Source organism: Macaca mulatta, chromosome 1 (assembly GCF_049350105.2).
Source record: "Macaca mulatta isolate MMU2019108-1 chromosome 1, T2T-MMU8v2.0, whole genome shotgun sequence".
NCBI lineage: Eukaryota > Metazoa > Chordata > Mammalia > Primates > Cercopithecidae > Macaca > Macaca mulatta.
This window is the reverse complement of record NC_133406.1, coordinates 43,775,785-43,790,074: the sequence shown is the minus strand read 5'-3', so window position 1 is coordinate 43,790,074 and position 14,290 is coordinate 43,775,785. Positions and strand designations below refer to the sequence as shown.

At 34.0% G+C, this 14,290-nt stretch overlaps 1 protein-coding gene across 2 annotated transcripts in view; it reads left to right on the top strand.

Annotated features, from left to right (window-relative positions):
- Window positions 1-14,290, top strand: part of TPR (translocated promoter region, nuclear basket protein) — a 62,888-nt gene that overhangs the window by 16,484 nt on the left and 32,114 nt on the right. For both annotated transcript variants that reach the window (XR_013417135.1, XM_015121836.3), the window contains exons 12-24: window positions 49-140; window positions 419-616; window positions 1,792-1,899; window positions 2,826-3,052; window positions 3,991-4,154; window positions 4,677-4,810; window positions 4,887-5,035; window positions 6,607-6,769; window positions 8,337-8,471; window positions 8,976-9,116; window positions 10,075-10,240; window positions 12,706-12,872; window positions 13,863-14,015. Coding sequence is in view for 1 of the 2 variants with exons in the window: in XM_015121836.3 (XP_014977322.1) it covers window positions 49-140; window positions 419-616; window positions 1,792-1,899; window positions 2,826-3,052; window positions 3,991-4,154; window positions 4,677-4,810; window positions 4,887-5,035; window positions 6,607-6,769; window positions 8,337-8,471; window positions 8,976-9,116; window positions 10,075-10,240; window positions 12,706-12,872; window positions 13,863-14,015 (1,997 nt within the window). In the remaining variant the exon portion in view is untranslated. The remainder of the gene's footprint in view (window positions 1-48; window positions 141-418; window positions 617-1,791; window positions 1,900-2,825; window positions 3,053-3,990; window positions 4,155-4,676; window positions 4,811-4,886; window positions 5,036-6,606; window positions 6,770-8,336; window positions 8,472-8,975; window positions 9,117-10,074; window positions 10,241-12,705; window positions 12,873-13,862; window positions 14,016-14,290) is intronic.

Genomic DNA, 14,290 nt, shown 5'->3' with positions numbered 1-14,290 from the left:
AGTTTGGAATTTTACAAAATTATACTAGATGTATATTTGTTGGCACAGGAGCCATATTGTCTGAAGAAGAACTTGCAGCCATGTCTCCTACTGCAGCAGCTGTAGCTAAGATAGTGAAACCTGGGATGAAACTAACTGAGGTAAGAATGGTATGAAATGTTGTTAAATTATTTTTCTTCGGCAAAGGTATACAAATCTCTTTGAAATTTAATTCTCCCAAAACTTATTTTTAAAATCATCTTAAAATTAATGGATCATTCTAGGAAATACTTTCTTTAGTTCCTAGTTTTGTGTAACTAACATATAATAAATATTGCTGTTTTGTGTTAGTGTTAAAGAATGTTTATTATAAAACTAGGTAGACTAAATATTTGTGTTGTTGTGGTTAGATTTGAAACAACCCCTCGTCTACTTTCAGCTCTATAATGCTTATGTGGAAACTCAGGATCAGTTGCTTTTGGAGAAACTAGAAAACAAAAGAATTAATAAGTACCTAGATGAAATAGTGAAAGAAGTGGAAGCCAAAGCACCAATTTTGAAACGCCAACGTGAGGAATATGAACGTGCCCAGAAAGCTGTAGCAAGTTTATCTGTTAAGCTTGAACAAGCTATGAAGGTTGGTTCCATTCCTAAAATTTAGCTGTGGTAACGATACAAATGAGAAATGATTTACTAGGTATTTTTTTCTTAAGGTAATTGAGTCAGAAAAATCTAAATATGATTTTCAGTAAATACACTTTGAAACTTCTCACTACATTATTAAACACTACTAATCACAAAACGTCCTACCTTTATTTAGCAATTTTTATTTATTTCACAATTTTTATATAAAATTATGAAAGCATTTTAACCTTTTTTTAACACATTTGATATGTTTTCCTTAGGATTCTCAACTAGAGAATAATAGCCAAATCTCCTAAGACTGCTCTTCAAATTCAGATAATCTGTGTGTAATAAAACTCTCCTATTTTGCGTAATCATTCTTTATCAGACAGTTGTAATAGCCTGCCTAAAAATAATAATATTGTTTGACCATAAGTAGAACTCCTTTTTTATACCATTTCACAATTTGGCATGTCTCTGTATACATTATTTTGTTATAGCTCCTTTGCTTATTAAAAGTGTTAATGAAATTCATAAAGATTTTTTCTCTTTTTAAGAGATATTGATTGAAAAAGAGGTTATACTCTGAATGTTTTGCTTTACGGTACAATTATTAACTACTGAGGGAAATGTAAAGATTTCTTTAAGAAGTTTTATGGAGGAAATTCAGTTAAATGAATTTATATCTACTCTTCTAAACTGATAAATTGTTTTCCTTTTGTTGGAAAAGAATATAAATAAATTATATCCCTATTTCAAAATTAAATCTCTGTTGCTGTTATAATTTAGAAGTCAGCTTAAATCCAAGTACTTTATTATATCAACTGGTTTTTTCCTTCTTCATCAAATGAAGTCTAGCAGTCCCGCCTGACTAGGAATAATTGACTTTTTTTTTTTTTTTTACTAGCAGTGTAGTTTGCAAGAGAGCCCTTGGGTCCAATTAGATCTTCCTTGAATTTTTCTCTCTGTTGAAAGTGAGGGTTTTACCTAAAGCTTGTTATTGTCTGAATAAAAAAATAATGTGTTCAAATTTATACAGAACTTCTTTTTTAGTGGCTACAATATGGTATAGAATTTTATTTAGTGTATAAGTTGATTACTGGTGGTATTTGAGTATTACATGTCTTGATTATTTGTATGAATCCTAGAAGGAAGTACAAAATTTTAACTTGAATTTACATTTTAAAGGAGATTCAGCGATTGCAGGAGGACACTGATAAAGCCAACAAGCAGTCATCTGTACTGGAGAGAGATAATCAAAGAATGGAAATACAAATAAAAGATCTTTCACAACAGGTTAGAATTTGTTTTGTTTGTTTTCTTACTTTTAAAATCCTGACTGCCCATTAATCTTTGAATCTGAAGGTATCTAAGATAGAACTACCACGTATGAAATTCTAATTAATTAGGAATAGTACTCAAGCAGAATTGTAGCGTTATTGTTTCTTTTCATAGCCCCTCCCTTTTTTCAAATGTTTGATAAATTTTTAAATTATATGTGTTGGTTGTAATAAATGAATAAATAATTCAAAGATAAATAAAAGCTTTCTCCAATTTCTACCCCTCTACCCTCCAAAGTCCCAAAGTGTAGCTAACAGACTGTTGTATATTTTTTTCACATCCTTCTCTGTATATGTATATACATGAGCATATATAAATATATGTAAGAATTATTTGACTTTACTGAAATAAAATTGGACTGTATGCATTGCTCTGACACTTTTTTAAAAAGCAAATCAATAAATTTAACGTCTCATTCATATATTTTACCCTAATTTGTGTGTGTGTGTGTATATCCACACAACGCACAAATGTAAAAATTTCACATGAATGACATTATATATATGCTTTTTGTTTAAATGTCCATTTTTCATGCTCTTCCCTATTATATATACAAAAGCACACACACAAAAAATAGATGTTTATATCTCTGTGGGTTTTATTTGATCATTGTTTTACAAAAATGGAGCCATGTTTTGGGAATTGTAATTTGGCTACTTTTTAATAAATATCCTTCAATATATACTTAAAAGTAACTTTATTCTATTCAAATTTGATTGTTTAGATTTTAATATCTAAGGATGCTTTGTTTTTAAAGATAATTTGAGGCAATACAAGTTGAAGGTTTTATAAGTAATGTTTTAATTTGAAAACTTTCATTCTAAACTTTTCCAGAATTGAAACTAATACTATTTTATAACATATTAAAACTTTGTTTTTAGATTAGAGTGCTTTTGATGGAACTTGAAGAAGCAAGGGGTAACCACGTAATTCGTGATGAGGAAGTAAGCTCTGCTGATATAAGTAGTTCATCTGAGGTAATATCACAGCATCTAGTATCTTACAGAAATATTGAAGAGCTTCAACAACAAAATCAACGTCTGTTAGTGGCCCTTAGAGAGCTTGGGGAAACCAGAGAAAGAGAAGAACAAGAAACAACTTCATCCAAGTAAGCAGTCGAATACCTCAGCTTGTTGAGCAAACATTTATGAAAACTTCAGCTAGGCTCAGTGTCTCATGCCTGTAATCCCAACGTTTTGGGAGGCCTGAATGTGGTATCATTTGAACCCAGGAGGTCGAGACCAGCCTGGACAACATAGTGAGACCCTGTTTCTCCAAAAAAAGTAAAAAATTAGCTGGGTGTGGTGGCACATGTCTATAGTCCCAGCTATTCAGGTGGCAGGCTGAGGTGGGAGGATCACTTGAGCCCAGGAGGTTTAGGCTGCAGTGAAGCATGGTCATGCACTGCACTCTAAGTGGGTCGACAGAGTAAGACCCTGTTGCCAGCAAAAAAAATCTCCTATGTGTCCCTAACAGTGCTAGATACTTGGGATATAGTGATATAGAGAGGAAAGAATTGAGCAACAATACCAGACAAAAAATTTCTACTCCAGGACCTCAGGTTATGGGTGAGACAGATGTAATAAATAGATAATACGATAGGCAAGTAGACAATTTCCATTCAATGTGGTTAGTGCCTATCTGTGGGAGCATAGAGATGAAGGACCTGTCCTAGATTTCAGGGAGCAGACCAGCTTCATGGAGAACCTATATAAGAATTAATCAGAGATTTTTTCAAAACACATGTATAATGCTAGAAGAGGAAGAATGGCTAAGAAAGCAAGAAGACTAGAGTTTGGAGTGAGTGGAACTGATTTAATTTTTACAAACAAATTTTTCAGATTGCATTGGTAAGTATAAATACCTGAGTCCTGTGTGGTAGGGATTTAAAAAGTAGTTCATAAAATACTCAGCATCAAAAAAAGGATGAGAGAGACGAAAATGGTATGCTTAATGGCAGGCAAAGATGCTTGGTTAATTACAGTGGAAATTAAAATCAGCTAACTCTCAGTTCAGTCCTGTGAAATAGGCCGACTTTTTCTACAGAATCACTGAGCTTCAGCTCAAACTTGAGAGTGCCCTCACTGAACTAGAACAACTCCGCAAATCACGACAGCATCAAATGCAGCTTGTTGATTCCATAGTTCGTCAGCGTGATATGTACCGTATTTTATTGTCCCAAACAACAGGAGTTGCCATTCCATTACATGGTAGGTTTTTATAAAGTTATTTAAAGGAATAATTTAGAAATGTACATTAAGGGATTAATTTTGCAACATAAGCAATAGCTACTCTAATGATGGTAGGTTCAAATTTGACTACCATGTATGATTGCTTATAACATTCCATGAACTGTAAAACATACCATTATTTTGTGTATTACTAAGAAGAAATGCTTTCTATTGTTGAAAAAGGTGCATCTCAGAATCAATGAATTACAGTGTTTATTTTGATTATGTTTTGATGACCAAAGCAGATAATATGTTTTAATAAAACATAAATGTGGATTATGTTTTAACCCATAAATACTGAGTTATTTCTAATAATCATCAAAAAATCTTAATACATTGTTTAGTGGATTCCTTATTTAAAAACTCCTATAATTTTATTATTTCATTTCAATAAGTGTAGCTTGTTTATTTGGTAATAGTGTATTTGCAAAGAATTGTTAGATTAAAACTGATCCATGAACGCCAACAAAGCATTTTATTAGTCTTTTTACTTTCCTGAAGCTTCAAGCTTAGATGATATTTCTCTTGCATCAACTCCAAAACGTCCAAGTACATCACAGACTGTTTCCACTCCTGCTCCAGTACCTGTTATTGAATCAACAGAGGCTATAGAGGCTAAGGCTGCCCTTAAACAGGTAAAGATCACACCTTTGCCCTGGGTTAGGTTTTTAGAGAACACAGTGTTACCTTCTCATAATCTCCAATATTTAGTTGCAGGAAATTTTTGAGAACTACAAAAAAGAAAAAGCAGAAAATGAAAAAATACAAAATGAGCAGCTTGAGAAACTTCAAGAACAAGTTACAGATTTGCGATCACAAAATACCAAAATTTCTACCCAGCTAGATTTTGCTTCGAAACGGTAAGTTTTCTTTTGTTTCAAATTAATTAAGTCTAAATTGTATGCTTTACAATTCAAATCATTTAAATTCAAGAGCTAATTTGCAATAGCGTTACTTTTTTTGTGAATCGTCTTCTAGAATGAGAACCTCTGGTAATTCATTTTTTTCATATTGATTCTCTGGGCAGTGCTAAGGGTTTAGCTTGTTTAATAAGTTGAGGCCTGGCGTGGCAGCGCATGCCTGTAATCCCAACACTTTGGGAGGCCGAAGAAGGGGGATCATTTGTCTCAGGAATTCAAGACCAGCCTGGCCAATATGGTGAAACCCCGTCTCTACTAAAAATACAAAAATTAGCTGAGCGGCAGTGGTGCATGCTTGTAATCTCAGCTACTCAGGAGGCTGAGGCAGGAGAATCATTTGAGCCCAGGAGGCGGAGGTTGCGGTGAGCCGAGATCGGGCCACTGCACTACAGTCTGGGCAAGAGAGTGAGAATCTGTCCCAAAAAAATAAAATAAAATAGAAATAAGTTGAAATTCATGTGAGGAATGTTGGTAGTTTCCCTTCCTAAGATTGAAGGACCTGTTTCAGTAGGACTTAATTCTTTTATAAATGCACCAGACAATGAGAGAAATGGGAGCAAATTTTATTCCACCTTTTCTGTTCTAGGTAGAAGAGAAGCGAGTGCCACGTAGTTTTAGGAGAATTAATTTTCTTGGTCACATCCAAAGAAATAATAATAAATATTTCATGGTTATTTGTGATTAGATTCATTGAATACTTGTTTGTTTAGTTTGTTAGGACAGCATTTTTTTTTTTTAGTACGTGATAAAACCATTTCTGTTTTATAGCAGACAGGATATATTGCAGATATATATATCCTATATATCTAATAGTTACCCCTATATATCTAATAGTTCAGCAACCCCAATTAAAGCCCTTCTTTTTTTGTGGTGTTAGCTCTGGCCAGCCATTATCTAAGCTGTCAAGCACATAAGAAAATAAAACTGAGGGTTATAGAAGAAAAAAGGATTAGCAAAAATCCATCACTAACCTTGTGTAATATCTTAATTTGCATACTGCATTGTAGTGGGTGTCTGGTGTTATCAATATTGTATTGACATTATTTTAAATATAATTGATGTTTTTTAAAAAAAATAGGAAGTTATTTAGCATGAAATACTTTGTTTATTTAAAACTTGGACTACTACATTTGGATTTGGGAAAAAAGAATGAAGGTTTTACCTTATTACACAAGCCACTTTTTCATGAATCATAAAATTAACCCCTTTCCCATTTAGAAAAAAAAAGTGCAACTTGTTGCCAGTGCTCATTTAATTTTACATAAGCATGCTGTTTGAGGTTAAGACAAATGTGACAGGTTTTCAGTGTGAAAATAAAATATAAAAACTGTTCCTGGAGTTATTTCTAAAGAGAACTCAATGTAACAGAAATATATATGATGTTACATTAGGATTAGAGACAATATTCTCAGGGCAGTTGGGGAAATGGGTTAAGCTATTGTGAAATTTCTTCAAGGAATTAAGCTAGGATATCATTTCGGTTACTTATAGAATTACTTTTTTCATACCAGTTATGAAATGCTGCAAGATAACGTTGAAGGATATCGTCGAGAAATAACATCACTTCATGAGAGAAATCAGAAACTCACTGCCACGACTCAAAAGCAAGAACAGATTATCAATACAATGACTCAAGATTTGAGAGGAGCAAATGAGAAGCTAGCTGTCGCAGAAGTGAGTCCAATATCCTGTATCCGACTTGCATTATAAGTTGCATTTGACATTTGTTTAGTTTTTACTTTGAATTTTACTCACTGATAGGACTTAGGTATTTAAGAAGTTTATAGATTACATCCAAGTAATTAATACATAGTCTGCAAATAGCCAGTGTGCGTTAGTGAGGTGATTGTTTCTATTAAGATGGAAAAGGGAAAGGAATTTGTTTTTCTGCTGGACTAAGATTTACTCGCAAGTCTTGTATTTCAAAATAAATTTGTAGGTCAGTGTTCGGTTCTAACAAAGATAACAAAGACAATTTTTTTTTTTTTTTGAGACAGAGTCTCCCTCTGTCACCCAGGCTGGAGTGCAGTGGCACTATCTCGGCTCACTGCAAGCTCCATCTCCCAGGTTCACGCAATCCTCCTGCCTCAGCCTTCCGAGTAGCTGGGACTACAGGCACCTGCTACCACACCCAGCTAATTTTTTGTATTTTTAGTAGACATGGGGTTTCACTGTGTTAGCCAGGATGGTCTCGATCTCCTGACCTCGTGATCCGCCCGCCTCGGCCTCCCAAAGTGCTGGGATTACAGGTGTGAGCCCCCGCGCCCGGCCAGACGAATATGTTTTATTCATTCTTGCTCATCTGAAATAAAAGGCAATATAATAATTATATTGCATTGAATTTTATTTCTGAATTTTAACTTGACTATAAATGTCCATTTGAAATTAACAATATTTTTAACTACTTAGTTCAGTGATGATAAATTTTTTATATAGTCTTCTTTATTACTTAGTTATCTCTTCTGTCTTTGATCATTACTGTAAGCAAGGTATGGTTGTCCCCCATTTTACCTGTGTGAAACAAACTCAAGAGCTAATATATAATTTGCCTATTTTGGGACAGTCATGAGAGATGGGTTGGTTAGGACTTGAACCCATGTCTTATAATACTCTTATAAGGCTGTATTCTTTGTTTTTATCTTGCTCCATCTCCGTTGTGAGGAGTGGGCAGCAGCACTTTTTCAAACTGGTAGAGTGAATTTTATGGTTGATTATTTTTATGAATCATTGTGTGTAAATATGAGTACTTTGAGATTATTGGTTTTCAAAACATTCTCCCTGGTCCCCTTGAGACTCAGAGTGTACTCTCTGGGTTGAGGGGAGGGAGATGATTTAAATAGATGAATCATCACTTTTAAACAGGTACTTAGAAACCAGCTTGGATTCTAAAACTTACATAATTTAATAGTAGTCAGGTATGATTATAGCAGTCAAGCAATTCTGCTTTCTTATTCTTGCATATCAAATTTTTCTTGCTGTTATTTTTTAAAGTCTGGATTGTTAGAGCAAGGAACCATAAGTATTTGTAGTAGTCAAAAGATTTTTTCATTGATCATCCCCAATAATTTTTGCTTCATATTTTAGCACATGAAACTAAGTTATATATTTCCTTGTACAATGAGGAGGTATAGTCTCTAAGAGCATTAAAAAAAATGTAGTGATGTATGAATCATTTTATAATCTTAATACATTTTACACCATGTTTTTCAGCATTTTTTGTTTCATTTCTACTTATGTTAAGGTAAGAGCAGAAAATTTGAAGAAGGAAAAGGAAATGCTTAAATTGTCTGAAGTTCGTCTTTCTCAGCAAAGGGAGTCTTTGTTAGCTGAACAAAGGGGGCAAAACTTATTGCTAACTAATCTGCAAACAATTCAGGTAACCAATAAAAAGCCTATGTAGAAAAATTTATAAAAGTTAAATTTAGATTATGTTTGTATTCTCTCAATTTCCTTAATTAGAAAACTTATCCATCACTTTTGTCATCCATTATAATCATTGAATTTTGGAGTTTATTAAGACATTTCAGTATTTTAAATAACATATTGAAAGAAAATTGATTGAAACCATACATTGGTAAGTCCTCAGTTATATTTACAGCGTCCTGTGCAGTTTTACTATTTATAAGATTAATTCTTTGGTTTTTATTTTCTTTAAAACTGGGAAATCTGAGTGATGATCGTAATATGTTCCATCTCTTTCGTGTATAATAGATGTTTTAATATTGAAAAATACCAGAATACTTTCTTGATAAATACTCTGGATTTTAGCTTCTTCATGTAGAAATGGGTTTTAATACTGTAATTATTTCTTGCCTTTAATTTTTATTGTTTTGTATTGCCTTTTTCTTAAGCATAACCAAAAATCTTTTCTTTACTTTAGGGAATACTGGAGCGATCTGAAACAGAAACCAAACAAAGACTTAGTAGCCAGATAGAAAAACTGGAACATGAGATCTCTCATCTAAAGAAGAAGTTGGGAAATGAGGTGGAACAAAGGCATACACTTACTAGAAATCTAGATGTGAGTCCATCAGAGTTCTGAATTTCTGTAGTGTGTTTATGTTCAGTAATTAATCTGATGTGTGGACAGTCTGCCATCTAAGATGAAGCATGATTTTGAAAAACTTTCTCACTAAGTTTCTTGCCTCACTCTATACCCAGTAATTTTTTACTGGGTGCCATGTATTGTGAGTTTTATTGTGTTGGGTGCAATTTTTGTATTCCTTTAAATCTTCTTGAGCTTTATTCTGAGATGCAGTAAAGTTAATTTAAAATGGTTTGATTCTTTTGACTTTGCCTTTTATGATGTATTAGGTGGGCCCAGAACAGTGTGCATTCTGGAGTTATTATTCTGCACTACTGAGGCCAAGACTTTCATGAGTTCTAGTGCCAGTGTCCAGTGTAATTGTGGGTTTTTTTTTTTAGTCTGGCTGCTGGGAAGAGTCATTATTCTTGACTTTCTTTGAGTGACAGATACTCTTCACTCTTAATTCCTTTGGACAATTCTTCCCCTGTCTGGGGTAAGCGCCTCATATATATATGCAGCGATCACTACTCTGGTGAATATTTAAGGAGGACCCTCTGTAGAGCTCCAGGGTACTCTGTGTATGCACCTCTCCTGTCTTACATTCTGTCTTACAAATTTGAGCTGCTTTGGTCTCCCTGGACTCAGATCTGTGTTCTCAATTCAGAGAGTCTCCTGGCCTCTGCCTCATTTCCTCTTCCCTGTGTCATAGCCTGGAAACTTTTAAATCAGTAAACCGAGGCAATATAAGGTTCACCTCTTTTGTTTTCCATCTCAGGGATCTCAGTTGTTTCATGTGTTTTCTCTGGTTTTTTTGGCTGTTTCAGGTGTGACAGTATATCTATTTTCTGTTACTCTCTCTTGGCTGAGCTCCAAAGGTTTATAAAGAGATAGTTTGAACCTTTAGTTGCTTAGGAACCTAAAGAGAGTGTTATAAGGTTGATGTATTTTATAGGTTCAACTTTTAGATACAAAGAGACAACTGGATACAGAGACAAATCTTCATCTTAACACAAAAGAACTATTTAAAAATGCTCAAAAAGAAATTGCTACATTGAAACAGCACCTCAGTAATATGGAAGTCCAACTTGCTTCTCAGTCTTCACAGAGAACTGGTAAAGGTAAATAAAATAAATAGACCAATATAATTGTAAATAAATAAGTATTTCTTAGTATTATATATTCTGTCAGTAAATAACCTTATTCTTTATGAATGCTAGTAAAATGAAACAAAAAAAAAAAACCAAAAAAACACAGCTTTTTCTTTATACAGTGGTACTCAGTTTTGGGCCTACAATAGTAAATTCGCTGTTTTAAAAGATTCAGAATAGTTTGGCTTGGCCTTTGATCAAGGTATGTACCCAGTTTTCTAATCCTTGAAACTATTTATTGATACTTTAAAAATTATTCTTTCTGAAGAGAGGTATTTGATTTTTAACCCGGGCCCCTTGGAAATGAGGTTACATACCAAATCTACAATAAGTTTCTCTTAAAGAAAGAGTTGATTTGTGATCTCCTTTAAAGTAGTATTCCCAATTTTTGCTTATTGGTAGCCTCAGGTAAAACATTTGTTTCATTAGATTTTGCTTCCCTTTTTAAATACATCATTTCAAGGTCAAAGCCTTTGTGTCTCAATAATCTTTCTATATGGTTTTATTTCTTAATACAAGGGAAATAAATAATAAGTGTATGCAGACTTTCTGATTTACACAGTTTTTCAACCTATGGTGCAAAAGCAGTACACATTCAGTAGAAAATACTTCAGTACAGTATTTGTTCAGGAAATTACATGAGATACTCAACACCTCATTATAAAATAGGCTTTGTGTTAGATGATTTTGACCAACTATAGGCTAACGTAAGTGTTCTGAGCACCTTTAAGGTAGTCTAGGCAAAGCTATAAGCTATAAGCTAAGCTATGGTGTTCAGTGAGTTAGGTATATTGTATGCGTTTTCAACTCAACGATAGTTTCAAATTATGATGAGTTTATCAGGATGTGCCCCCACTGGGAGTACAGAAACATCTCTCTGTATATGTGCATATATACAGACTCATAAATATCTGATCCATATAAATAATGGGTATATAATTATCTAGGAGATAAGTATATACTTTCTTGTTGATATCACGTGATAAAACATTCTTTCCAACTTACAGTTTTCTGCCTATTTTATGTACTTCTGATAAAAATTGGGCTAAATTTTAGATTTAAGATTTAGTGTTTTAGAGTAAATAATGTTTAATTATTGGGAGAATCCACCCCCAATATTTCAACATAGGTTCTATTTTCCATAACTATTGGCCGACTGAGAAATAAAGAGAGACAGTACAAAGAGAGGAATTTTACAGCTGGGTTGCCAGGGGTGACATCACGTGTTGGTAGGACCATGATGCCCACCTGAGTCTCAGACCAGCAAGTTTTTATTAAGGGTTTCAAAAGGGGAGGGGGTGTAGGAACAGAGAATAGATACAAGGATCACATGCTTCAAAGAGCAAAAAGCAGAACCACTGATAAGGGTCTAACAAAGATCACATGCTTCTGAGGGAATAGGGCAAAGGGCAAAAGCAGAACCACTGATAAGGGTCTGTGTTCAGCGGTGCACATATTGTCTTGATAAACATCTTAAACCAGAAAACAGGGTTCGAGAGCAGAGAACCTGTGTGACCACAAATTTACCAGGGCTGAGTTTTCCAAACCCTAGTAAACCTGAGGGTTCTGCAGGAGACCAGGGCTTATCTCAGTCCTTATCTCAACTGCACAAGACAGACATTCTCAGAGCGGCCATTTGTAGACCTCCCCCGAGGAATGCATTCTTTTCCCAGGGTATTAATATTAATATTCCTTGCTAGGAAAAGAATTTAGCGATGTATTTCCTACTTGCATGTCAGTTTATAGGCCCTCTGCAGGAAGAAAAATATGGCTCTTTTTGCCTGACCCCGCAGGCAATCAGACCTTATGGTTGTCTTCCCTTGTTCCATAAAGATCGCTATTCTGTTCTTTTTCAAGGTGCACTGATTTCATATTGTTCAAACACATGTTTTACAGTCAATTTGTTAGTTAACACAATTATCACAGTGGTCCTGAGGTGACGTGCATCCTCAGCTTACGAAGATAACAGGATTAAGAGATTAAAGACAGGCGTAAGAAATTATAAAAGTATTATCTGAGAACTGACAAATGTCCATGTTAAGATGAAATCTTCACAATTTATGTTCCTCTACTGCGGCTCCAGCTGGTCCCTCCGTTCGGGGTCCCTGACTTCCTGTAATATTTAATAAATTAAGAGTTCTGTCATTTCTTCATATAGCTACCTCAGTTTAGTGGAAATATTTGATTGTTCTCTTTTGAATATTCTTTTCTTAATTTTTGTAACAGATTTCAAATATTAATATTTGAATATTTTGTTTTTGAGGAAGTAACATAACAAAGTACCTGTTTTTATTTTTGTATTTGACATGCATTGAAACGTACTTTCTAAATATATCTATATTTGAACCTTAATGCTAATTTCACAAGCTCTTTATAACAGTCATCTCGGATACTATTGAAAATACTAATTTTAACAGAGCTGTTGTATCTTTTAGGTCAGCCTAGCAACAAAGAAGATGTAGATGATCTTGTGAGTCAGCTAAGACAGACAGAAGAGCAGGTGAATGACTTAAAGGAGAGACTCAAAACAAGTACTAGCAATGTGGAACAATATCGAGCAATGGTTACTAGTTTAGAAGAATCCCTCAACAAGGAAAAACAGGTATGTATGATTCTGAACTCAGAATTCAATCTGAACACATTTGTTAACTTTGTTTTTATTAATTAGAGGACTGCTTTGTAAGGCACTGGTATGAATTAGACCAACATCATTGCCTTTAACCTTATGAAAGTACTTGAGTCTCATAAGACAGATAAAACAAAAACACACAAAATTCATGAAGCAAGGAGGTTATCCTTGCTGTTGGAATGGTCCAGATCAAATGTTGAGAATGAGAGGTCGGGAATGTTATTTGTTTTCTGGGTATGCATGCCTTCACGAGAGATGGCATTTGTGCAGATAAAGCCTTGAATGAAGGTATCTGTGTAGGCAAATAGAGTAGAAAGGTATTTTACATACTGGGAACCCTCAGCCATGGTAGAAAGCCTTCAGAAGATGACAGTTTGTAAAGTGAGTAGTGAAGGGATACAGTTATAAATGTAGTTGATAACCAAATGTGAAAGGTTTTAAATATGTTAAATTATATTCTGTAGGTTTATTAAGAGCCATTGATTTTTTTTAACATGTCATAATCAGATTTTTTTTTTTTTTGATTAGAAAATTAATGTGGTAGATTGGAAGATACAGTGCTCATTTTGAAGGCTGTAGCAGTAGTCTAGGGCTGCAATTTTAAAAGATCCTTTTGTAGTTGACATCACGGTAAAGACATCACAATGTGTGAGGAAAATACCTTTCAATTGTAGAATAGATGGATTTGGCAAGTGGATGTGAGGATTGAGGGAGAAATGAGAGATTGGAAATTTCATTTCAAAAAAGAAAAATGGCCAGTAGCCAAGCTGAAAGGTAAATGCTTGTAGATTTATATGGTGTTTTTGCTTGTTGTCGAATCTTCTAATCACCTTTACTGGATACTTTTTCTAATATAATGCAAACATTAATTTTCTTATCAAATTAGTTTTGATTTGGAGAAAGTAATTATATGATTTTAAATGTGTGTAATTTTTATATCCTACGGTTTGTAATATGGTAAAGGTGACAGAAGAAGTGCGTAAGAATATTGAAGTTCGTTTAAAAGAGTCAGCTGAGTTTCAGACACAGTTGGAAAAGAAGTTGATGGAAGTAGAGAAGGAAAAACAAGAACTTCAGGATGATAAGAGAAGAGCCATAGAGAGCATGGAACAACAGGTAAATAGGTTAATGATATTAATGTTGTTGTTGTTGTTGTTGTTGTAAGGATTTGAATTCTTTTAACTAGGTCATTAGTTGCCATTTAGTTCATCTCAGCAGAAATTTATTAAAAACATAGGCAAAATTATGTTTTACTCTTTTCTGTACCTCTATATACATTTCCCATTGAAATGTTTAGACTACTTTACAGAAATAGGTATCAGTGGTTCTTTTTAAAAGCCCCTACCTGAGATGACTTTTGCAAATATTAGGGGATGGATAGAGTTGCAAAA